Source organism: Mus caroli, unplaced genomic scaffold (assembly GCF_978045245.1).
Source record: "Mus caroli unplaced genomic scaffold, Mus_caroli_1 scaffold_9, whole genome shotgun sequence".
Lineage (NCBI taxonomy): Eukaryota > Metazoa > Chordata > Mammalia > Rodentia > Muridae > Mus > Mus caroli.
Window position 1 is genome coordinate 15,645,009 of NW_028227264.1, and position 24,393 is coordinate 15,669,401.

Below are 24,393 nucleotides of genomic sequence, written 5' to 3' on the forward strand. Positions count from 1 at the left end.
TATTATTGTTTGAGCAAGATCAGGGATCCCTTTGTTTCTGCCTTTCTTGGGCTAGGATTTGGGGAGTCTATGTCTGTGCTTAGCTTTTATCTAAAAGGGTCCTGGGACCTCAACTCAGGTCTTTATGGTTGTGTGGCAGTCGCTTTACCAACTGAGCCGTCTTCCCAGCCCACTGTTGGTTAGATTCTTTGAATATTTTTCGCCCCCACATTCTCCACTTTTTTTTTCTTTTCTTTTTTATTCATAGTGAAAGACAGATAACAGGTGGCTTAGTTCTGTATCCTCCCATTTGGGAGCCTGAATCAGGAAGCTCTTGAATTACAGGCCAGATTAGGCTACTTATTGAGATGGTCTCTCAAAAGAGGGAAGGGGGAGAGGACCAAGTAATGAAACAATGGTCCAAATTATAAACTAGCTACATTTTTACACTCTAAACTTCAGATGTGACTGTAAGTTAAACACATTGTTAGACACATGAAGAAGATGACTCATCTTAATCTTGCCTGTGATTTTTTTTGGGGGGGGCCTGGTTCCTATGTTGAGCTACTGTGCTGATGCTGAGGGGGGAGGGACAAAGCGTATCATTTTCACAGTCATTAGAGCTGCCTAGCATAAGCACCAATTTTTGATTGTCATTTTGATTTTGCACACTGATTCTTCGGGCCCTGCAATCACCGTGTCCCCCTTCCCTCCCAGCTCTGCCCTGATCGTCTCGCCCTCTACTAATAGGAAATGCCAGCAGGCCTAGTGGTACAGCTGCTGCTCCAACTCTGTTATCAAGACCCTTGCAAAACTGGGATTGTGGGGAGGTCTTATGTAAGTGGTCTTTGACTGGGCAAGTCATAAATGTCCTCTGCAGCCCAGATGACTTCCAAGTGTCCATTTCTGCTGGGCTGTTGCTCTTTGCCCTGTCTCTCACCTCCAGTTGCTATACGCACCCTCCATAGCCTTTCCATGTAATAAGACTCAATGGTTTGTGTTTGAAGAATTTGCCGCTGTCTCTCGCCTAATTTTGGAAGATGCAAATAAAAAAAAATGAAGCTATGAGATGATTGGAAGAGCATTATCTTTGCCTAGATGAATCTTTTTCATTATTAGGAACTCAAAATTGGGGCTTTTAACTCTAAAGTACTGTCAGCTCATCCGCAACCCAAATGTGCTCATTTTAACTCCTCCAGGATCATTTAGCATGTGAACCAGCAGGCCTCTTCCCAACAGCAGTTGAGCACAGCATCTTATTAATTGCAACACTCATCAGAACCATATGTGTGATGGTAGAACTCACAAGATAGAGGGAAGAGGAAGGTTCGATGGCTGTGTAGCTTGGCGGAATACACGTTCCTATGCGATCCTTCCACTGCTTGCTAAATTCTTAGCCGTAAAGGGCTGGGGAAGAAGTTGAGGGGCAGAGCCCTTGCTCTGCATGTCTGAGGAACTGGATACCATACCCAGCGTCACCAAACCCAAAATTCGAGGTGTCCTTCAAGCTTTATTCCTGACTGATCTTTGATTGTGAAGAAATTGGGCAGTGATAAATTGATTTTTTTTTTTTAGTCGTCACTTTAACTGCATTTCCTAGTCTTATACAGTGTTTCAGAACCACCTTTATATGAAAACTCTTCTTAAGATCCCATTGTTTAAAGCCGGAACCTGTCGTCGTTCCCAGTACTCTGGAGGCAGAAGCAGAGGCAGGTGGATGGGGCTAGCCTAGTCTACAGAGCAAGCTCCAGGATTGCTAGGGCTACACTGTCTTGAAAAACAAAACAAAACAAGATCCCAATTGGGATTGGGAGGGTGGTTAAGTGGGTAGAACACAAGAATAAGGACTTGGATTTGTGTTCCTAGCACCAAGCTTCAGTGGGTCGCAGTAAAGCATGTCTGAGACCCCAGTGCTTCTAGAGGGAGATGGGGGTTGGGGACTGGAGAATCCTCAGAGGCTCATGGGTCAGCAGCTAACCCTAGTGACACACACACTCACACACACACACACACACACACGGTCACTCACCCAACCCTGCCCCACTATGGATTCCCCCCCCCCCCCCCCCCCCCGCACTGATGTCAATACTAAGAGCTTCTTTAACTGGGCTTGTGATCACAGACAATGTGCAGTGACTATGACTAGCCCTGTCTCTCTGGAAGTACAATATCAGTCTTATTCAAATTCAAACTCAAGAGCACAGAAGTCACAGAAGACCTTCCCTCGTGGAGGAAGGCAAGGAATTCTTGAGGGTAAAGCTTGAACCGAGGCCCGCCCGAGGTCTTTTGCACATTCTGTGCTTCAGTGGGTGTCCTGTTGTCCCCTGTAGGGGGCGACTTCCTGCCTTTGTTTTCCCCTCCTTTCTAAAACAGAAGTCCCCCCCCCCCCCCCCCCGTTTTCTTCGCCCCTCTGCAGTAGATGCTTCTTGAGTATAAATTTCTTGTAGGCTTCCTAAGTGCTGATCCAGCAGGTCCTTAGCATTACCCAACTTTCGCTAGTCACGTGCCTCGTTTCAGTTACATAGCTAGGATCGGCCATTCCACTCTGGATTTGTATTCCAAGTTGAGATTTTCTTTTTGGTTCTTCAAAGATTTTACCAAGAAAGGTGACGATTTTTTCTTCCAGATTTTAAAATCTACTTCCCTTAAATTACTTTTTATTCTTAGCATACAAGTATGTTAAATTTCATTAGTACAGAAAGTATATTTTAATTTTCAAGTCCTTGGATATCCTGAGATACACTAGAGCAAACAGGCCCTTAATATGTATTCAGACAGCAAAACGAATTAGCTCTGCAGTTAAGCTTCTTTGTGTGCGCCTCTCCTCCCTTCACCAGGCCTATGTGCACCTCATATAGGCTTTGTGGAGTGAGTTGAGTCTCAGTGCTGCTTGGATACAAGGATGGAGCTACACAACATGGAGAAGAATATTGACTGAGGCATAAGAAGCTGTAGTTAATGAAGCGGTCTGTTTTCTTTCTGTAAGGCACACCTTGCTGTTTTTAAACATTAAATTTTTTTTGAGGTTTATTTTCTGTGTATGAACGTTTTGCCTGTATGTATGCACGGGCGCTGTATGTATGCCTGGTGCCCTCAGGGGTCAGAAGATAGCGTTGGATCCCCTGGATCTAAACTTTTAGATAGTTACAAGCTCCCGTGTGGGTGTTGGGAACCAGACTCAAGTCTTCTGCCAGAACTGCAAGTGCTCTAAACCAATGAGCCAACTCTCCAGCCCACAGCTTGCTTGTAAGGATGCTGTCTTGAAGTAAAGTGGTGCATTTTAAAAATAAAGTTATTAAAGCTGCGTCAAGGAGTGCTTCAGGTTCATGGCAAGGTTCGAGTTTGGCCATTATTTCAACAGTGAATAGGGACAGTTATAGGGCCCGGATCAGGTATCTAGTGAGATTGGGGGAAAAAAAATGAGAATGGGTTCCCCAGCCACATGACCCTTTTTCAACACAGGCAGCATGAAGGATCCTTCGAACTAGAGGCACGCTACTCCGTTCACAGGAGTAGCACCCGGCTACGCTGCCAGCAGCTTGTTCCAGAAGCAAGGCGATCTGATGCTCCGCTCCGTGTGGCTCTTCCCTAGTCTAACTCTCGTTGCCTCTGAAAGCGCCCCTTCGGATTCCCATGCGATGTTTTTACACGCCATTACTAAGGCTTGCTCCTTACAGAGCTGCCTCCTGTGGGCCATGAGTCACCTCTATTATCTCAGGATGGCCCCCGATGGATGGCCCTACCCTGTCTGGGAAGACTTCGCACCCTCCGCCCTTGCGGGCCAGCTGAACTTTGAATGTTCAGTGTGAATGCGGCTCCTTTTTATGTTTTATTTTTTGCACTTTTGATTAGGGAGGGCAGGAGTTCTTTTTCTCTTCTCATGGCATGTTTTCTGTCTGCCTGTCCTTTCCTTTTGCTCATTGTTTGTGATATGAACTGTGGCTTGCCTGAACTAGCCGCGGCGACAGCAGACGTTTTGAAATGGACTGAGCAGATGGGAATGGTGGGACTGGGTTAAATTATTAACCAGGATCCACATGTAGAGTGGAGGGGTTTCTCAGCACCAAAATTAACCGGCAGAATGGATACCAGATCAAGTTCCCTCTAAAGAACAGATGTAGCATCATCTCTGAAGTTCTCCCTTTCTGCCTTTCACCACCTCCACCACATACTGGTAAAAGGGGATTTCTAGTCACCCTTTGTATCATGGCTACATCATTAAAAATTAATTTAGAAACAGAAGATTATCTCATTGTGCCTGTGAAGTTCTGGGGTACTGATGAATTTAAATGTGCTTTGTGAAATAACATTAGTGAGACAGTTAAAATAATTCTGCATGGAATTTCATTGCATGGTTTCTTTTTTCTGGGAACAATATCTCTGTCTCTCTGTCTCTCTGTCTCTCTTCATCTCTGTGTATGTAAAGTAAATTATGTTAACTTTTAGTATTTTCTGCAATTTCTTTTCAAGTATGCACATTTAATTGGCCTAATAGGGTTATACTATGATGTTTTTCCGTTTGCCCAATGAGCCTCAAAACCATAATAGATGAAACTTTCTAAGGATTTTACATTTTATATGCATGCATGTATGTGCACTACGTGCAGTCAGTGCCCAAGGAGGCTAGAAGACTCTGGCAGAGCCCCTGGAACTGGAGTTACAGACAGTTGTGAGCCACCTTCTGGGTGTTTAGAATCAAATCCAGCTCTTCTAACTGCTAAGCTATTTCTCCAGCCCTCTGTTCTTCTAATTTAGATGTTAAACTTGATTTTTATAAAATAGCCTTAAGGTTAGCAACCAGTAGACATACTACTTAGAGATGAGGCTGGGCGGGGGAGTTTCTATTTGAGGAGCTGAAGTTCCCTGAGATGTGTTATATTTATCGGGTACTACAGAGCTCTAACCTTAAATGCATGTTAAGTATGATTTTTTTCTTTGTCTTTCATTCTTTCTATTTCCAACCTAGTCAAACATAGCACTCTTTGTTAATTATATATTTTATTTTCAATTGATGAAGATTTCATTGTGTATATAATAAGTATATGTATGTAATATATATATGATATATTATGCATACAGCATATATATGTGTGTAAAATATATGTATAAAATATATAGGCTCATGTAACTCTTGTGTATAACATTTGAAAATGGCCCCTTTTAAAAATCAATATTGTTTAACAGTACGAATGTTCAGAGATTGAAAAGGCTTGTAATGTTCCACTGTTCTTAATGTACCAAGGAGCCTGAAATTTTATGAAACGTCATGGATGAGAAGGTAAGGGAGTGCAGGCTGTGTGGCAGAGTTCTGGAAGCTCTCGCTGTTTACCTTTTCGTTTCAGCAGATAGGTGTTTGTTTGTTTGCTTTTTGATGTTTTGGTTTGTTATTTTGTTGTTGTTGTTTTGTCCCTCGAAATGACCTTAAGTGCTAAAGATGAAAGGGTGGATGGTGACATGGACAGTTAGTGAAGCCTCCCCTCGTACACTGTGAAGCTTAAGGTAGAAAGAACCCAGATAGCCTGGCTTATTCTAAAATGTCAACCCTGATGTAATACCCCCAACCCCTGGTTGGTTGGTTGTACTTTAGGTGTCTGTGACTCTTAAAGCATAGTGTTCTTCATGCTGTGGAGCAGAAGTGTTTCAGAGTTCAAACACGTGCACGTATACTGAGAGAGATCTGCGTGTCCAACTCGCAACTGAGAATTCAGCCTGTGCTTTTTACCCACCCTCTGCACCACCTGCAGGGATGTCTGGAGAGCACTCAGGCACATCTCCTGTTTTGACTGTGACCTGTCTCCTGCTAATAGCAGGAGCTCCAAGAGCTGCAGAGTTGGGACCACTTACGCTTGAGATGTTCCGATGTTCACAGTGTTGCTGTTGAACAGAGGCTGAGGGAAGGAAGCACTATGCAGAAAGTTAGCTGGGAGTGAGCACACCTCACTCTTTAGCATGGATGGTGACACACATAGGCATCTAAATCCACTGTCTAAATTAACCACTGCCTGCCTCCTGGTGACAAGCAGTGTGGGTATGTTCTTGTCCTGTCCTTTTCTGTCTTTCCCTCACAGTTGTCCCAAGAGTCTTCATACCCCGTGATATGCAGACCTGAATCTAACCAGAGTCCCTCCCTGTATGTCTTCACTGAGACCCCCTTCTGTACATCCCAGCTGTTTGTTCCTCTTCTAAATAAATGAGGGGGTCCTTCATCATTTCCACTAGGAACTTCCAGTTCACTTCTCTGGTCTTACTCATTTTTACTACCGTTTTTATCTTTTAGGGTGTGTCTTCCCCACTGGACTGTGAACTTCCTAAGAAGGCCTGTTGCTTTTTTTTTTTTTAAGGAGGCAATGGAATCCAGGACCTTGTGAGCATTCCGAGTGCATACTTAACTACAGAGTTCTATCTCTCGACTATTGCTTTTGAGATGGGTTTCTCTGGGTAGCCTAGGGTGGCCCTGAACTCAGTGATGCTTGCTTCGACCTGACCCGCGCTGGGATTGTAGGCATATGCACCTCCGTGGCCATGGGTGATGAACTTTTACGCTGGGCATACAAGGGAACTAGTGAGTGTCCAGCAGAAAACTGTAGAGATTGGACATAAGCCACTGCCATAGTTAATGTGCTTTCTGAACTGATATGTTGGATAAACCTACCAGGGGAAGTGAGGCATGACGGCCTAAGGGAAATTTGTTGTTAATAAAGACACTCTCACTGTTTTGCCCAGGCACTTCTGAACTTGAACTCATAGGCTCAAGCAAGCGTTCTGACTCCTGCATAGCTGGCCTAGAAGGAAAAAAAAAAAGGAAATTTTATTTTATTTATTTAGGTTTTTCGAGGCAGGATTTCTCTGTGTAGCCCTGGCTATCCTGGACTCCAGCTTAGACCAGGCTGACCTGCCACTCTCAGAGATCTACCTGACTCTGCCTCCAGACTGCTGGGATTGAAGATGTGTGGTACCACTCCTGGCTAAGAAAAAAACTTTAAATATAACACTTATTACTAAGAAGATTTTAGTAATGTAAAAAGTATAAGCTGAAAAGTTGGAACTTATTTATAAATAAGGAATCAAATTTCGTAGCACAGCAATAGAAAAAGAATTCCAAAGCTGTGTTTCAGAATAAGTCAATATGATTATTGGAGTTCAATGCTTTAAGTACTAGGCCATAAAAGTTCTACCAGGATAATTTAACCAATATTGAGGCATAGGTTTTTTGTTTTTTTGGTTTTTGTTTTTAATTTAATTCATTTACTTATTTTTTGCTTTGTGTGTGTATGTTCCTGTGGAGGCCACAGGCTAACGTTGTGTATGTTCTTCAATCACTTCTCACCTTATGTTTTCTGAAGTTGGGTCTCCCACTGAACCAGGAGCTAGCCTGGCTGCTCTGCAGGCCTCAGGGGTCCTCCTGTCTCTGCTCCCCCAGAGTTGAGAGTATAGGTGTCCCCTGCTACACTTGCCTTTTCACAGGGGTGCTAGGGGCTTGAACTCCGGTCTTCATGTTTGGGCAGCAAACACTTTACTCACTAAGCCAGCTCTCTCTCCTGAGAAGCTCTGAGAATTTCCATGTGAAGGTGATAGAGAAGCAAGCTCTATGGGCAGTTAGAGCAGTCATTTGAGGAGCTGACCTGAGGCTAGAGGGTGATAATTATGGTGTCAGCAAAGCCAATTCTTCTTCACTAGAGTGTTCCTCTTGGACTGGCAAGGTGACTGGGCAGGTAAAGGTGCTTGCCACCAAGCCTGATGATCTGAGTTTGCTCCCTGGCTCCCTGTGGCGGAAGGAGAGAGCCAACTGCTGCAAGTTGCCCTTTTATCTTCATCCATGCATGCACCTGCACACATATGCACAAACACACTGCACACTCACATATACCACATAACACAAATACGATTTTAAAAATAAGCATAACTTAAACATATGGATACGTGGATACTTAGCCGTTTCTGGATTTTATTTGCATATTTAATCAACACAAATGCTTACTACCATATACCAAGAAATACTCCATGGAATTGACCAACCATAATGTCTTAAGTTCTGATTAACCTGAATGAAAATACCATCCTACCTCTCCTGTTCAGCCGACCTAAGTATGGCATGGATGCCTTGGGACAGGAAGTTGGTGGTTGGAGGACTGAGGGGTCTTCATTATTGTGCTATTCTGTCGCGTTTCCAGAGTCCAGGACATTACACATATTTTGCTTCTGCTGCTGTTAGTGGTTAGTGGTTGTCTACAACTGGAATAGGAAGAACCATAGAAGCATATATTTCCTGTTGAATGTATAAACTAAGCAACTTCAAAATACTAGATATTTGCTTAAATAAATCACGGCAGAAAGGCATCCAGATTGTATGGTTAGGCATATGTCCCAGCTCTTGGGCTGATCCGTATGATGTAAAGTGCAATATGGAGGTTTTATTGGGGGGAGACTTTAAAATGAATAAAAGTTAATAAAATGTATAGTGCCAAGATATAACAGTGTGTAACAGTTAATGAACATGATAATTTATCTGGTTTGTCACCTGAAGACATGAACTTAGTACATACATAGAAGATGAAGTGCCCCTGGATCTGGGGCTTGAAACCTGTCCTCTGGGCTTCCTTAACTGTGGCTATTTATCACCAGACAGTCTGGCGAGAGAAGTATTTTGCTCCATGCTTGACTCTTGTTACAATTCACTTTTTAAGAAGGGAAGGAGCATTCTCTTAACTACTCGGGAGTGCGGGGTTGGGGGTATGGGGGGCATTGGAGACATGAGGAACAGCTCTCTGTTTTGAAAACGAGATCCAGTGGGACTTATCATCGCCGAGTTCTGTTTTATCGAATCTTCTCCTTTAAGTCTGTACTCAAACCTCATTAAGGACTACCCTGACTTGTTTAAAATCCATCAGGACCCATCCACCTCTCTTTCCATCCTCTTCTCTTCTACTTCTGTCAAACCTTTCTTTTACCCACTGAACTCACTACTCTCTGATCTGCCTCATTATTAAGAGTTTCTTGTCAAATAATGTAAGCCTGAGGGAGCATCTAGTAGGTGATTGATGCTTTCCTATGTAATGAGTATATCCGTGTTTGCAGTCCATTACCGTGTACACAGAACGGTGTATGTTGTGCGGGATTGAGTGTGTTCAAGGTGTTTGCTCTCTTGAGCAGTCTCCACTCTCTTTTGGAAAGTTGTTGTGGTGACATGGAACTTCAAAAATTTGTAGATGGTGAATAGGATTGCTTCTTTCCGGAACTCTACCTGTCTCTAACACACAGAGCAAGGTCACAGTCACTGATATATGTCTGAAGGGGGACTTTGCTCTCAATTTAAGACAGTCATATAATTTGAATTGCAGTCTTGGCTGTTACTCATTTGCCGTGTAACACTTTGATGACTTTTAAGTGAAGCCATGCAAAAGACTAAAGAACACACATGAGAATTCCTCGGTGTGTGATAACTATACTGCTAGTTTCTCCGGTTGCTGTTTGTTTGCTTTTGTTACTCAAAAAGTATGGTTATAAAGATGAGGAAGTTTGAGGGGCCAGCATCACCAAGCTTTCCCCAAGGGAAGCCCCATATATAAACTGCTATTCTTTGACTAAGAGCCTTTGCTATAAAGTAAATGTTTTGAATTAGAGGATTATTACATTTTCCATTCAGTTACAAGTCTGGCCTCAAGCTATGAACTAAGAGGTCTTTTAAATTGCTTCGCACACCGTTCTGTGTGGGATGGGGTGACGTGTGGGGCACTTTTCCTGCCTTCCCCTTTGGTTCTTGATGTTTTCTTCAGTTATTCCACATGTGTCTCTTTCCTCTGGGATTGTATTTTTCTAATTAGTGCCTTGATTTCCCATCGGTTACATTGAGCTAAAGAGTAATCCAAGTAATGTTTATTTAAAACTACTACCCAGTAAAGCTGGGATCGGATTGTTAGAACCAGGCTGTTAGGTAATTACTGCATTTAAAAGAGATTAAAGTAATTCCTGTAATGTATCTAATTTCTCCTTTGGAGTGAGGAAGTTAAAGGGTTTTGTTTGTTTTTTAAGAGTTGTGTCAGCTAGATGCAAATGAGATCACACTTCCCAAGACCCGATGCTGAGTGCAGTAACCAGCTGAGGGTGAGAAGACAGGGCACCCTCATTTGCATAAAAATGCTACGAAGTCATCTCTCAAAGCTCCCTGGGGATTCTGTTCTAAAGCTCTGCTGCTTATGAAAGTTCCCTTGGTGTAGGGGACAGAGCCTGGGGGCGTGGCTGGGAAACAAAGATCGGCTCATTTCCCCTGTATCAGTTCACAGCCCTAACACCCAGAGTGGGATTACACTCGGATTTACTGGCTTCTGTTTAAAAGGAAAAAAAAAAAATCTGGACGTATACAGTAGCCTCGTGAAAACGGGGCTCGCATTTCTTTCCTCATGATGTGACTTCTAGAAAGCAAAATCTGCTATTTGTCTGTTTGTGGACTCCAGACTGGAGAAACTTCAAATGTGTGAGGCGGAAATGAAATGAATGGGCTCCCAGGCAGAGCGCTTGACGCAGCGCTCATGCAAATGAGGACCGTGATTGGCTCTCTCTTTCCGCCTGTTGTCGCAGGCTGCTCCCAGCCTTTCAGATTAGGTTTCAGTGGGAGTTTTTCTGGTTCAAGGATTGCTAATGGTTTGTAACCACCTGACTATAAACTTGACCTCAGAGTTACAGCAGCTTTGGCAGTCAGATGTCGAAGAACTGCCACCTGAGGAAGAAAGGGGCACTCTGGAGCAGTGGGGCGCAGTTTGCCACCGACCTAGGGGACCCAGCTTTTGTTTACAAGTGACTTCTAATTCTGAGCCTATGTAGGTGCTGCAGAGAGGAAATGGTGGTCTTCATTAATGCAAAGATTAAATCTTTCTTTAAACTTTTTAAGAAGAAAAGTAAGTAGTTCTGGGACTTGTGTGTGTGTGTGTGTGTCTGACTGCTGAAATCACAGTGAAAGAGCTCAATAGCCCTAAATTAATCTCTATAGTATACCAGGTCACTGAACCGCCTCGGGCAGTATTATTTTCCCTTGGTCTGTCTTATTTATTTGTTTGGGGTTTTCTGTGTCTTTATTTCTTTTACACTTCCTAAGTAAGTCCTTTAAGGAAGGGGAAAGTCTTTGTGTTGACTCTGCCTTGATGTACCACGGCGTGATTTCCGAGTGTTCGGCTGCATGAGCGGTTGAGGTACGCGCCATTGTGTACTGGGTCACATAGTTCTACTGGGGACGATCCTCTAAAGCTCCCTGGTATTCTGTGTTATGGATTTCAGAACTGTCTAGACGGATGACTGTCATAAAGCAGTGAGCTTTTGTATTGTGGCTTCATTGTGTACTTCCTGTCAGTTTAAATTACATTAATCTAGGTGCTTCTTCATGCCCGTGAAAATTTAATTTTACAGTGACATGGATTTTTTTTTTTCTATTAGCTTATTTCTGTGTGGCTTTGTGTTGTCCTTTGATCTGGATAAATGTGCAGGGAGGGTCTCGGAGACCACAACAAAGAACAACACTGGTTCACGTTCTGCGGCTCTCTAGCTTGAAGCCTGTCCGAGGACGGACTGATACAAATCTGCCCTGGCAGGAGGCAGGTACAGCGGGAAGAGACAGCAGCTCTTTCCGAGGAGCCAGTTAGTATCTGTGCCCTGGGGCTGATGGTACAATGACGGGGCCTCAGACACCATCACTTAGATTTGATTTGTAATGAGCAAAGAGGGAAATTTCCCTTTTTCCACCTAAGGCAATTAAAACTCTAAAATAAATAGACTTCAGCGAAAAACAGTGTAATGAATCCTGTGTGTACTTGGAGGGACCTCTGGCTGTTTGGGGCTACGTTCCTCTCTGAACCAGACAGCAGAGCGAAGGCCGTGCTTTAGGAGTTTTATATGAAGGCTGGTGGTGGTATGAACCTTGCAGAACCCTTGTTCAGTATGTAAAATAGTAGGGTCTTCATTTATAGACCAATCTTTGTCAAACATTATAAACAGACAGAAAGCAGCATTTCTGTCTTTAGCTTTATGTCTGGTTCTCAATGTTGATTACCATTTAGCAACTTATGGAGAAGGTAGCTCCCGTCTTTTTAGATCTATAGGCCTTTAACACGTGGTAACTGCAGGAAAAATTGTTAGTAGGATGGGTTTTAGGTGTATGGGGGCCAGTCTAAAGAAGGTACTGCTCTTCCATGGACATAGTTCTGGAGGCTCCTCAAGAATTCATTGTGTGGGCCACCGCCTTGCTTTATTTCTTAAGTTGCTTTATGGGCAACCTGAGTCTACTTGGGCTTTACAGTAGGTAGTCTTAATTACTGCATTATAGGGCGCGTTTAGTTAATTCTAAGTATGTTCAGCCAGAGTCACTAGTTCACTTACTTTTCTTTTCATGTTCTTTTGAGATTGCGTTTCCTCATCTAGTTCCCAGGTCTACACTCTGTCATTCTAGGCAACTGTCTGTTGAAGAGCACAGTCAGGGTAGACTTACCTCTGACTCATAGTCATAGCATTTCCGGGCTCTGCATGAGTTAGGTTTGCCACTCAGGTACATGCCCAGTTCAAAGGCTTGCTTTTCCTTACGTCTAGTCTCTCCTGTGCGTAAGCATGTGGCAGATACATAGACAGTATTGAAATGCTGCTGATGAATGCATTTGGGTGCTGCCAGCTTCTGGGCAGCCACTCATACTCCAGGATAGTCAGTGTTGATGGGAAATACAGAACAAAGAGATCCCGAGCCCCAGTGGAATGTAAGAAAATTATCTCAGAAATTCATCTTAGGTTCAGTGTCTCAGTTTCTGCCCCAGCAAGGTTTTGGACTGTTTTGTGTTGAAAATTTTCAAGTACATTGGTTTGTGTTAAAGTCAACTGCATTAAACATTTAAAAAACATTTAATACGGAAGTATCCCATAAGAGCATAAATGAGAGAACTGTATAGCACAGATGGCGTTCGAACAGAATGTACTAGGTTTTAAAGTTTTTATTTATACTTGTAACAATGGCGGTTTTTTTTTTTTTTTTTTTTTTAGTTATTTGATAGAGAAATATTTGATTCCAACCTTGTGGTGGGGGAGTTTGTTTCGTTCTTTTTTTTTTTTTTTTTTTTTTTTTGGTTTTTCGAGACAGGGTTTCTCTGTATAGTCCTGGCTGTCCTGGAACTCACTTTGTAGACCAGGCTGGCCTCGAACTCAGAAATCCGCCTGCCTCTGCCTCCCGAGTGCTGGGATTAAAGGTGTGCGCCACCACGCCCGGCTTTGCTTCGTTCTTGTACAGTTGGTAAATTTGAGTTTGTTGTATGTGGATAAAGAGGAATGAGAGGTCTCTGTCAAGTTCGTCCATTGTTCTTCTAAAACAAGAACTGGAAGGAGCTATGATTTTTGGGATGCAGGAAGCTGAGCAAACATGCTGTGAACGTGTTGTGTGGTGTTTGGACAGTTTTCGCTTTTTCTCTACAGATAGAGCTCAGTGAATAAACCCCTGAGGCCTGAGATGGAGTCTCACTAGAGGTTACTCCTTTGTTCTTGGCAGATTCTTGCCCAGTGGTGTGTTAAACACCACAGCCTTGTCTTTCTCTTGTTGTTGTTGAAACAGGGTCTCACTCAGTGTATTCCAGGCTGGCCTGGAACCCAGCAAGGAACTCAGGCTGGTGTCAAACTTTTAGCAATCCTCGTGCCCCAGCCTCGAAATGGTGGGGATTAAAGGCATCAGCCGCCATGCTTGGTGGCTGAGACCTTACCTTAATGTCACAAATTCAGAGTCAACAACTGACACGTGAATCTGTTCTTTTTCTCTGTAGCGGTTTCCAACTTGGACGAGGAGAGTCGATGGACTGTCCACTACACGGCACCATGGCATCAGCAGGAGAACGTGTTCCTTCCCGCCACAAGACCACCCTGTGTTGAGGACCTGCACCGCCAAGCCAAGCTCAACCTCAAATCAGTGCTGAGGGGTAAGACAGCCTTCTCTCTGGGCTTGCTGGACTGGAATTGCTAATGGGTAGGAACTGGCAGCATCAGTTTAATCACTGTAAAAGAAGAGGTGTGGACACTGAGTGTCTCCATAAATACAACGTTACATATGCCAAGAAGCTTCGGGTCCTTGTAAGACCCTGCCTTTTTAACTGGCTTGCACGTCCGCCTTCAAAGAACCCAGTGACACTTAGAATCCCCTCCATGTGTTCCAACCACCAGTATTAATCCAATCCAAATAAACTTGTGCTGACATGGGATCTTGCCACTGCCTTTTAAAGCTGTTGTAGGTATTGAAAGCAAATTTGCTCAAGCTGGTGCTTTTAAATGGTTTGTTCAGTTTGGTCACTGTTAGAAGGTGGGGCAGGGGGTGCTTCTATATGTAAACGTTGACTTGATGCTAAATAAGGCATCAGAATTGGATAATGCCCAGCAGGGCTCTTCTGACCATAGACTCTGTTGGCAGTGGCTGCTAGGAAGTACGAGAGGCATTCGTTTCTACGGAGATTTTACAACTTTAGCAAACTGTTGATGTTGAAAACAGCAAATGAGTAGTGAAAGGTTTTCATCTTTGCAAAGACAATAAAGTGGGAGGCTGGGGGATTCTTCTGAAGGACAAGGTTCACTTGGAAAGACTTGGAGAGACACCAAAGTTCTTACCCTACAGTGCACCATTCCTATCAGATTTCTCTTTTTTGTCATGTGACATTTGGGACATAAGTAAATCAAAGAAGTATTTGTGATTAACTTGAAATTTAATGAATCTGAACACCAGATTTCTATTTCCCAGTTGTAGTAAATTTGAATCTTGTTCTGTCATTGACTTTATAAGAATTACTTAAGTATCAGTCATTTGCTAAGTGATTTGTTCGTTAATGTTTTAACACCATGGTACCAATGCATGTCTATTAAATGTTCTCAACCTGTGGGTCACAACCATCAGGAAATACATACTTTCAATGTTCTCAGGTCAGAAGCCCCCAACCATAACTTTATTTTCATTGCTACTTCCTAACGGTAATTTTGCTGCTGAGCCCTGTCTCAGTTCCTAAGACCATCCGAAATGTGTATTTTTCTATGGTCATGATGCACAAGTTGAGGACCACTGGTTATTACAATGCTAAGAACTAGTTTCATCTCACTGAACGTCTTATTTTGTTTAATCTTCATAGTTATTCTAGTGTTCACTGTGCACCTAGACGAAGCAATAATTCACAAAGGTAAACCTGTCTGTCAACCCAAACTTAGTTGTAACAACCAGGACTTAACCTTGGATCCCCTTAGGCTGTGGAACTCCTCACTCTATTAAACTGACTTTAATAACTATTTATTGGGAATCCATTGTTCTGAAACAAGTGTAGAATATGAAGGCAAAGTCCTGACTATCCTGGAATTTGTACTCTGTAGTACAAATCACACCACAAAAAATACTCAAGAGCTATGCCCAAAACTGCTCTTTGGGAATGGGGAAAAAAAAATCAGATAATTTTTGCTCAGAGACTGGCAGACAAGCAGTAGATTTGTCATAAAATTATTGCTGTTTTTTTCTTCCTTGAATTATTTTTACATCTATATGATAGATCATTTGCCTATCTATCTATCTATCTATCTATCTATCTATCTATCTATCTATTATCTGTCTGTCTGCTGTCTATGTACATATATGTGCCATGGCAAATGTGTGTTGGTCAGAGGGCAACCCGCTAACTTATAGAAGCAATTCTTCCCTTTCACCGTATGGGTCCTGGAGCTCAAACTCAGATCCTTAGGTTTGGTGGCAAGCCCCTTTCCCCGCTGAACCATCTTGCCCACTTTCTTTTCCCCTTAATTTTCCTAATGCATAGCTTTTCTCATGTGTCTTAGAGTATCTTGTTTTAGACACTAAAACTTCGGGCATTGCCAGGTTCTTTTTTTCATTAAGCCAGAGTAACTTACATGACTACAAGCTTAAATGAGAAGAGCATCAGTTTTGCTCATTTGCATGGCCTTGGAGTTATACTTTGAGCTTAATCACCTTCATGATACTGATTGCTTAGAGTGCTTAAATCCAACTGTAGTGGAGAATTCTTCAGGCCCCAGCGGTTCATCTCTAGTCAGTTTCAGCAGGCAGAATCTCTACTTTACATAGCTTACGTCCCTCCGCCAGATAATTAATGAGACCGTGGCAGGGCTCCCAGGACAAATCCTTGAGGCAATGCTTTGCCCAGATTGCTCTGCCCAGCTCCTGAGCAGCCGAGCACTGCATGGGCTGGCTTGCAGAGAGTTTTGCTGCCATGGTATGGTTGAGTCTGAATATTCAGGCCCGCCAGCTTTTTGATTACTCTCCAGGAAACTATGCCTCATTCTCAAGTTCATGTATTTTCAAGTGCCACATCAGGGCTTTCCTTCCCTTAGAGAACTGAGCATCTGTCTACGGGTTCTTCAGTACCACACAGGAGAGACCACCACCCCAAGTGTGGCCAAAGCGTGAAATTTTATTCTGAAAAGATAATTCCAGTTAGTTGTTTGTTTGTTTGTTTGTTTGTTCTTTAATCCCCTTCCCTTTCTCCCTCTTGCTCCGGGTCCCTGTTTGCTTCGGCCCATAGATTCTTATTTATTTCTCATGGTTGTGAGCCACCTTGTGGTTGCTGGCATTTGAACTCATGACCTCTGGAAGAGCAGTCAGTGCTCTTAACCACTGAGCTATCTCACCAGCCCTGTGTGGTTCTTTTTTTTTTTTTTTTTTTTTTTAAGCCCACAAGGGTTTCATAAGAGAGATGTTCTATTCACAAAATTTATAACCTTGGAAAATTCTTGGACTACATCTTTTAAAGTCTGGATTTTAAGCTTTTTTTTTCCCCCCTCTGAGGTTTTAAATATGGCTTTGTGAACCATGGCTGGTTGGATGAAATGATAAGGAGCAACCCAGTTCTTTTCTGTTCTGTATTTACTTCTGGTCACTTTTGATCCACTCAGAACCTTGTGTCCCTCTTCCCCCGCATCATCTTAGCAAACTGAGAGAAACAAAAGGAGGGTGTCCATTGTCTCCACACCAGTGAAGGTTCAGAGTATCAGGGAAACACTAGTGAGGGTGTCAGAGCGTGGGCACACAGTATTTCCATATATGCCTACTGTGGAAACGAGGACATCAGAGCGTGGACACACAGTATGGACGCACTGAGTATCTCCATGTATGTATACTGTGGAAACTTGGCCTTGTATGAGCTATCAGTTTAAGTTAATTCTCCCAGAACATTTTTTTTTGCTCAAAAATAGAGAAAAGTATAATTCTCTGTAGTATACAATCTATTTCGTTCTCCCTCTAACATCTCTGCGACCTTGTCTTTAATTTTAAAGACGTTCATTTTTGCTAAACATGTGAGCGCTGTCTTGTTATCACTCAAGTACTCTTATGAATTATGTTGTCCCTCTCTGTAGGAGAGGAAGCTGGGCGTGCCTTGTGTTAAGGATTACAAAGTGCAAATGGCAGCGGTACAGTGAGTACTAATAAACACCAAACGTATACTTCTTAAAGGAACCTGAAAGAACTTAGTGGTCAGTTCAGTGACTGAGGAAGGCACACATTCATAAGAAAGTGTGCTATGCAGAAGTTAGGTTTAAGTTAATGTCCAAAGGCAGGTGATTGGTACAATTGATTGCTATTTGAGCATCAGTTTTGTACTTACTTGTTTGCTTGCTTGTCTGTTCACATCTTTATTTAGACAACATCTTGCTTTGGAGTTTTAGAGTGACCTGCTCTCCAGTTTAAGGGGCTCATTTTGGTGTTCTGACTACTCAGTCAGCTTTGTAGGTGAGGTAGGGCAGGTGCAGAGGGAAATCTTGAAAATGAAAGTACCAGGAGGTTCTCCAGTTCTTCTCATCAGTCTCCTAGCTGGTCCTTCACTTCCACACTACAGAGAGGCTGGTCTTTCCAGATGTCTAACATGGCACATGACACAACTGGATCCCTTGTGCAGTTTCAGTGGTCAAAATGTAGCAAAGATTATTTATATTCATTGTCAGTCTCTAGACAGCTTGATAAAACAGAGTGGACACATTTTTAGATCAAATGTTGGTTTTGTTCACTTGCTACTAGTGATTTAGGTTATGATTGAAGAATATGTTACCTAGATTTGAAAATAGTGTTTTGATGTTTGTGTGGCTTGTTTCTTGGATTTCTTTTTTTGTTTTTTTGTTTTTAAAGATTTTCTTATTTTTATATGTACCAGTGTTTTACCTACATGTATGTCTGTGGATCACATGCAAGCTTGGTGCCCATAGAGGCCAAGATAGGGTGTTAAGTTCCCTGGAGCTGGAGTTATGGATGGATTTAAGTAATTATATGGGTACTGGGACCATGGGACCATCTTTCCAGTTGTTACAGAGAATAGAGAGGTTTGAAGATAGATTCTATTATCTATGAAGGATTCTCTTAGCACTGTACTGAACTCCCAGAAGATCTCACCCCTTTTATCTCCTGCGGTGGTTTGAATATATATACTTGGTCCAGGGAGTGGCACTATTAGGAGGTGTGGCCTTGTTAGAGGAAGGGTGTCACTGTGGGAGTGGGCTTTGAGACCCTTCTCTTAGCTTCCTGGAAGCCAGACTTCTGACTGCCTGCAGATCAAGATGTAGAACTCTCAACTCCTCCTCCAGCGCCATGGCTACCTGGACACTGCCATGCTTCCTGTCACGATTATAATGGACTGAACCTCTAAATCTATAATCGAGCTCCAATTAAATTGTTGTCTTTATAAGAGTTGCCTTAGTTATGGTGTCTCTGCACAGCAATGGAACCCCTAACTAAGAGAACTCTGTAAGTACATGAACCTCTGTGACTTTACTGGAGACAGCTTTGATGAAAGACCCTCTTGATAACCACGCTTTATCTACACGGCCTTTAGCTTTCTAGAAAGAATCTCAATTGAGTTGGAAGGGGGAATTAGAAGCCAGGGATTGCCTCCAAGAGAGGGTCCTTGTTTGTTTCTCTACAGCTTTCAGACTTCATTTGACAATAATGAGCATATTAAAGACTGAAATAAAGGCATCATGTTCAAGTTTCCAAAAAGCTCAACTTGGGAGATATAAATACAGTTTCTCACAGTATGTTTAACAGACCGTTTAGTCACTGTATCTGTGTACACTGCTGCCTGAATTAGTTCACAGAGCATCTGCTGTTGGTATCAGGAATGTTCTTGTAGTCAAAGTTCCTTGCTGAGAAATGCATTTTAGCAGGTCATCTTGCTCCATGGCTCTAGATTCGGAAGTGCAAGCACAGGAGAGAGTATTCAGTTTGGCCCATGCTCTTTTAAAGTCAGAGATACGTTCATTACATGTGAAAGGACAGAGCTGTGGATCTATGATGCTATAAAGAGACTACTTGTCTCAGACGCTTAGAGAGAAGTGTATGTTCAAAGTCCAGTGTAGGATAGCTTTCTGTGGATCAGGTTTCTGAAGAGATTCAGCCAGGTTTCTGAATCCAGTCTTTTCTTTGGATCTGATGCAATGGACCGACTGTTGCATCCGTCTTCTTTGGGCACTTGGGTCTCTGAGACCTTACAGATATATTTTGTGTCTTAGGCAATAGATTCTTGTCTTGGAGACCCTGTAACAGGAATCTCAAAATACCTGCCCCTTATTGCGGAAGAGGTGTTTGTGGAAGGAGGGGTGCATTTGAATTTCGTGTAGTGATACACAGATATAAGTGAGTAGAACATAGGCTCTTTTCTGAAATGGGAACCCTTTACTCCCATCATGCACTGAGGGAGAAGGAAGAGGAGAGATGTAAGTTGACATTGACAGCTATTGTCATGTTGCTGTGGTTCATGTCCTCCTCGTTTTCCAGCAGCCTCTGAATAACATCTACAGTAGAGATCTGGTAGCTGCCCGTTGATCCAGTGGTCAGCCCTCTCACTGTAGACAGACAAACCAAAGCCCTAAGAAGGTGAGGGTTGTCCACTCTGCAGGCCTATTGTGATCTCAGTCCCCTGGGCATACTGAGGAGACTTGTATAGCTGCTGTCAAGTTCCTGAGAGTTCACAGGGACAGGGCTCACCCTGGGAGGTTAGTGTCCAAGGCAAGTTTGGTTTCTTGAGGCAATTCATTTAGGAGATTCCGATGAGCTCATTGTTGCCCAAGGTAGCTTCCCAGTTGTTCTGGAATCCTCTTTTCACTCACCCAGATTTCATTAGCATTCAAATGAGTGCAAGAGGTACAAAGAAGCACTGTGTGGTGTCAGGTGTGACTGGCGCATCTTAATGCCACTTGGTGCTTGTTTCTAAGGTTATATTAGGCTCTAATACTGCGAAAGACTTAAAATATATGAAGAATAGGTTACAAGGGAAAATTATAAAGATTTGGAAGTAATAGGTAAATGATTTATCACTTGCACTTGGTACTCTGCCAAGCCTCTGAAGTAACTTCCTGAAGAACACTGAGATAAAAAAAGAAAAAGAAAAAAGGCAGAGAGTATTGCTAGCTAAAGAAGAAACATGTTAAATTCTACGAGCAAGTAATTTATTTACAAATTGTTCAAAATCGTGTTCTCGGTGGTTTTGTTTTGCTTTGCTTTGTTTTGTTGTGATAGGGTCTTTACAGTATAGCCTGGTTGTGAACTTACTGTGCAGTTCGGGCTAATCTCAAAATATAGTGAGCATCCACCTCGGCTTCCTGAGTACTGGGATTTTAAGCACAAAATACCATGCCTGGCTCCCATTTTGCTTTGCTTTCTTTTCTTTTCTTTTCTTTTCTTTTCTTTTCTTTTCTTTTCTTTTCTTTTCTTTTCTTTTCTTTTCCTTTCCTTTCCTTTCCTTTCCTTTCCTTTCCTTTTCTTTTCTTTTCTTTTCTTTTCTTTCTTTCTTTTATTAGATAGTTTCTTCATTTACATTTCAAAGGCTATCCCCTCCCCCCCTGCTCCCCTACCTATCCACTCCCACTTCTTGGCCCTGGTGTTCCCCTGTACTGGGGCATATAAAGTTTGCAAGACCAAGAGGCCTCTCTTCCCAATGATGGCCGACTAGGCCATCCTCTACTACATATACAGCTAGAGACACAAGCTCTGGGGGTACTGGTTAGTTCATATTGTTGTTCCACCTATAGGGTTGCAGACTCCTTCAGCTCCTTGGGTACTTTCTCTAGCTCCTCCATTGGGGGCCCTGTGTTCCATCCAATAAATGACTGTGAGCATCCACTTCTGTATTTGCCAGGCACTGGCATAGCCTCACCAGAGACAGCTATATCAGGGTCCTCCATTTTTCTAGTTTAAACAAAAATGGGTATAAAATTGGGGCAGAGGTGGCCATAAAATATTAAGTCACAAAACCCCCACAGAGCACAGGGTTGAGAAACAGCCCTTCTATTTAACTCAAGCACAGCAGCAGTGGGTTAAAGCCTTGCTCTGTGGTCAATAAATCCAGACACTGCGATGGAAGACTAAGGTTCTGGTCTCAGAGTTGTTCGTACACAGCGAGGCCGTCTCGGGAATCATATCTCACGGTTGTTCTTGGCTTCCGGAAAATAGCTTATGGTTTTTATCTCTGTTTTTTTTTTTTTTTTCCCCAAGCTCCAAAATTCTGATGGGCTTGACTCTGTAAGTGTGATAAATGTGCAGCTTATTGTCACAGAGACATACCAACTGCTGTGCCTAAGTCCTGACAAATTGTCTAAAATCAAGCTTCTGTTCTCATAAATTTCTTTTCTAGGCCAAGTATTGCAAGTGAGTCACTGGGCTGAATACTGTAATAGAGCCAAAGATGAGTAACTTGTTTTCTTCCAGCAGCTTAAACCAGGCGAAGAGATAAGAAGGTAGGAATAACTGGTTGATGTTGAGGGTGGCATTTCTGAGCCTCACCCTGCCCTTGGGCTTAGGCTTTGAAACATAAGCTTAATCATTTCTCTGCTTCATTTGAAATTCTTTTCTAGCTCTTGTTCAGACCTTTAATACCACAACTTGTGTGAAGTGACCCCTGCTGTCTGTGTCACTGCGCCAAATCACCTGTTCGTCCTCTTGTACATCTTTACCTCACCATTTTTATGGGGAAGTTTGACAAGGTTCTTGAACTAGAATGCTAGTTTGCCCTCACCCCCAACTGTGCCTTCCAATCCAATCTTTGCCCTTCCGATCCATGACCTCTTACCTGGCCACTTCCTACTGCACCTCTTTGATAGTCCCCATGGGTATCTGAATCTCCACAGAGCTCTTCTGGACTTCCCGGTGGCCCTTCTCTGCCCTTCCACACATTCCCACAGAACAGCAAACAGCTTTAAAACAGTAGAGCAATTATGCTTCCATGTATTCACCCCCTAAACCAAGAACTTTAGTAACAGGACTTTGTCCTGGGTATCCTCAGCCCACAGTCCGGCATATAAGACTAGAAATACTCTTCCATCTGTGGAAGCCCAGGTCATCTGAAACTTCAGGGAGCAGAATCAGATCCAACAACTAGAAGGTTGTGGTAGCAAGAGTGAAATGAAGGAGACTGGGGGTGGATTTCAGGTAATCCTGCAACATAAATTATTTTATATTATTAAAGGGCTGCAGCCATAAAAGGTGCAAGAGAGCAACTGTGGAAGGAGGAAATCATGGGATGGGGTGGGGGATGGGGTGTTGGGGGATGGCCATCCTGGTGCTCCTGGGCAGGAAGCGTTTGAGGCTGTTGGATGGGTTACTTGGAAGCCATTGGTAACCTTTGAAAGAAGCAGTTGAACGGTAGTGGATTTGGGAACAATGTACAGCTCCAGAGGTGTGACCTGTGTCTTCCTAGGGAATTGGAGAACGGTGGTTTGTAGTGGAATCAGATACCATGTGGTTCCCTTAAAAGAGAGGTGCTGGAGGCTTGGTGGAAATATGGCTCCACTGTATTAATTAGCCGTTTGGTGAGAAAGATGACTTCAGCTGCTAATCTGTGTTCGGCGCTTATACATTGAGTTAGGTTGACTTTTTAAAAGACACGATAATGCAATTGAAGACACTTCTCTTTTTTAGTGTTTGGCATTCATTAAACACAGAATTTTTATCTTTAGGGAAAAATGTTTGACTTGAAATAAGGGCTTAAATCCCTTATTAAGAAATAGAGAGGAGCAAAGTCAGAGATATGGGGCTAACAGAGTGGAAATTGTGGACAAAGTATGCTGTTTAATGCCTCCGTTGGACTTGATGTCTCGTAGTGAGTACTTCATACACAGTGACCCTGACAGGTGCTTTTGTTGGTGCAACCTGTGAGAGGGAAGTCAGGTGCTGGGGAATGTAAGCCATCATTGCTTTCAGTAGTAAAGAGGGCTCCCTTCCCCCATTTTTGATGGTTACTAACATACAAAAGATGGACCTTCAGATGATCTGGGTCTGAACAAAGCACCATGGATTGTTTAAACAAAGGCTTTTTGTTTTGTTTTTGTCCACAGCCCAGTCTGCTGTTTCAGCAGTTCTGCATTTACTCCTGATAAAGAAACCTGAGTGGCTCCTTTGCTTCAGTCAGTGTGGCAGAAAAATGCTACATTGAAGGTCCCTAGATAAGGTCTGCCCTGACTCCCATACAGCCCCAGTGTCTGGGGTTGGCAGAGAATCCCTGTGGGCTACTTGATATTGAGTCCTCTGCCGATGGTCCTCAGCCACTGAGATAGCTGTCCCGATTCTAACGTGAAATGAATATGAAAGGAGATCGCCTTCACCGTGGTTTTTCTGGCTGTGCTTGGCTAGGACTCCTGGCTTTCACACACTCGCTCACACTCATCTTGGGCGCCAGCCAGAAGCTTTCCACCCTCATTTCAACCAGATTCCATTCTGGAAGCCTTGTTAAATTAATTTGGAGATGCAATGAGAAGAGGCTGTAGAAATTGGCTTTCTGCAATGGTAAATGACATTTTAATAGGAATGCTCATGATGTTGTGTTTTTAAAAAAATTCGGAGAATTAATCTAGTGGCTTAGGTATTGGTATTTTCTTACTAAAGTCCCTTGCCTGCCTCATTAACTCTATTGGGAGATATTAATAAAATGGCTTTAAAGCTTTCTAAAGCTTTACTGCCATGTATTTTCTCATATATCTGAATTTAAAATTGCATAAGGATATTTGTGTATGCATACATACATACATACATATATAAGTATGCATGTGTATAAAATTATTTGTATGCCTGAAGTTGCCTGTGGTGGTTAATGTCAGGGAGGGTGATATTGGTCCCAGCACACAGGATAAACAGTGTGTGCTAACACAGGAGTCAGCAAGTTGACTTTCATTTGACTGTTGAATGATGACCAGCAAGCAGTGTTCTCCCCCTGGGACCTCTCTCTACCTTCCCTATCTTAGTCTGTATTTTGTTGAATACACTGTATAAATTGAAATGAAAAGTTGTATGGAATTAAGTGTGGCAGTCTGTCATTCTCTCTTCCTCAGCCTTATTCTTCTCTTAAACTTGACTGATGTTTTCTCTGGAAGCGTGGTTTTCCCTTGGACACCTGTCTGATATGGCTAGCCAGAGGCTTCTGGGAT

General features: G+C 42.8%; 1 protein-coding gene across 1 annotated transcript in view; it reads left to right on the top strand.

Annotated features, from left to right (window-relative positions):
• The window catches only part of Nhsl1 (NHS like 1), a 217,440-nt gene that overhangs the window by 143,084 nt on the left and 49,963 nt on the right, over positions 1 to 24,393 (top strand). Inside the window, 1 exon segment of the mRNA XM_085842668.1 lies at positions 13,758 to 13,910. Coding sequence (XP_085698794.1) covers positions 13,758 to 13,910 — 153 coding nt within the window.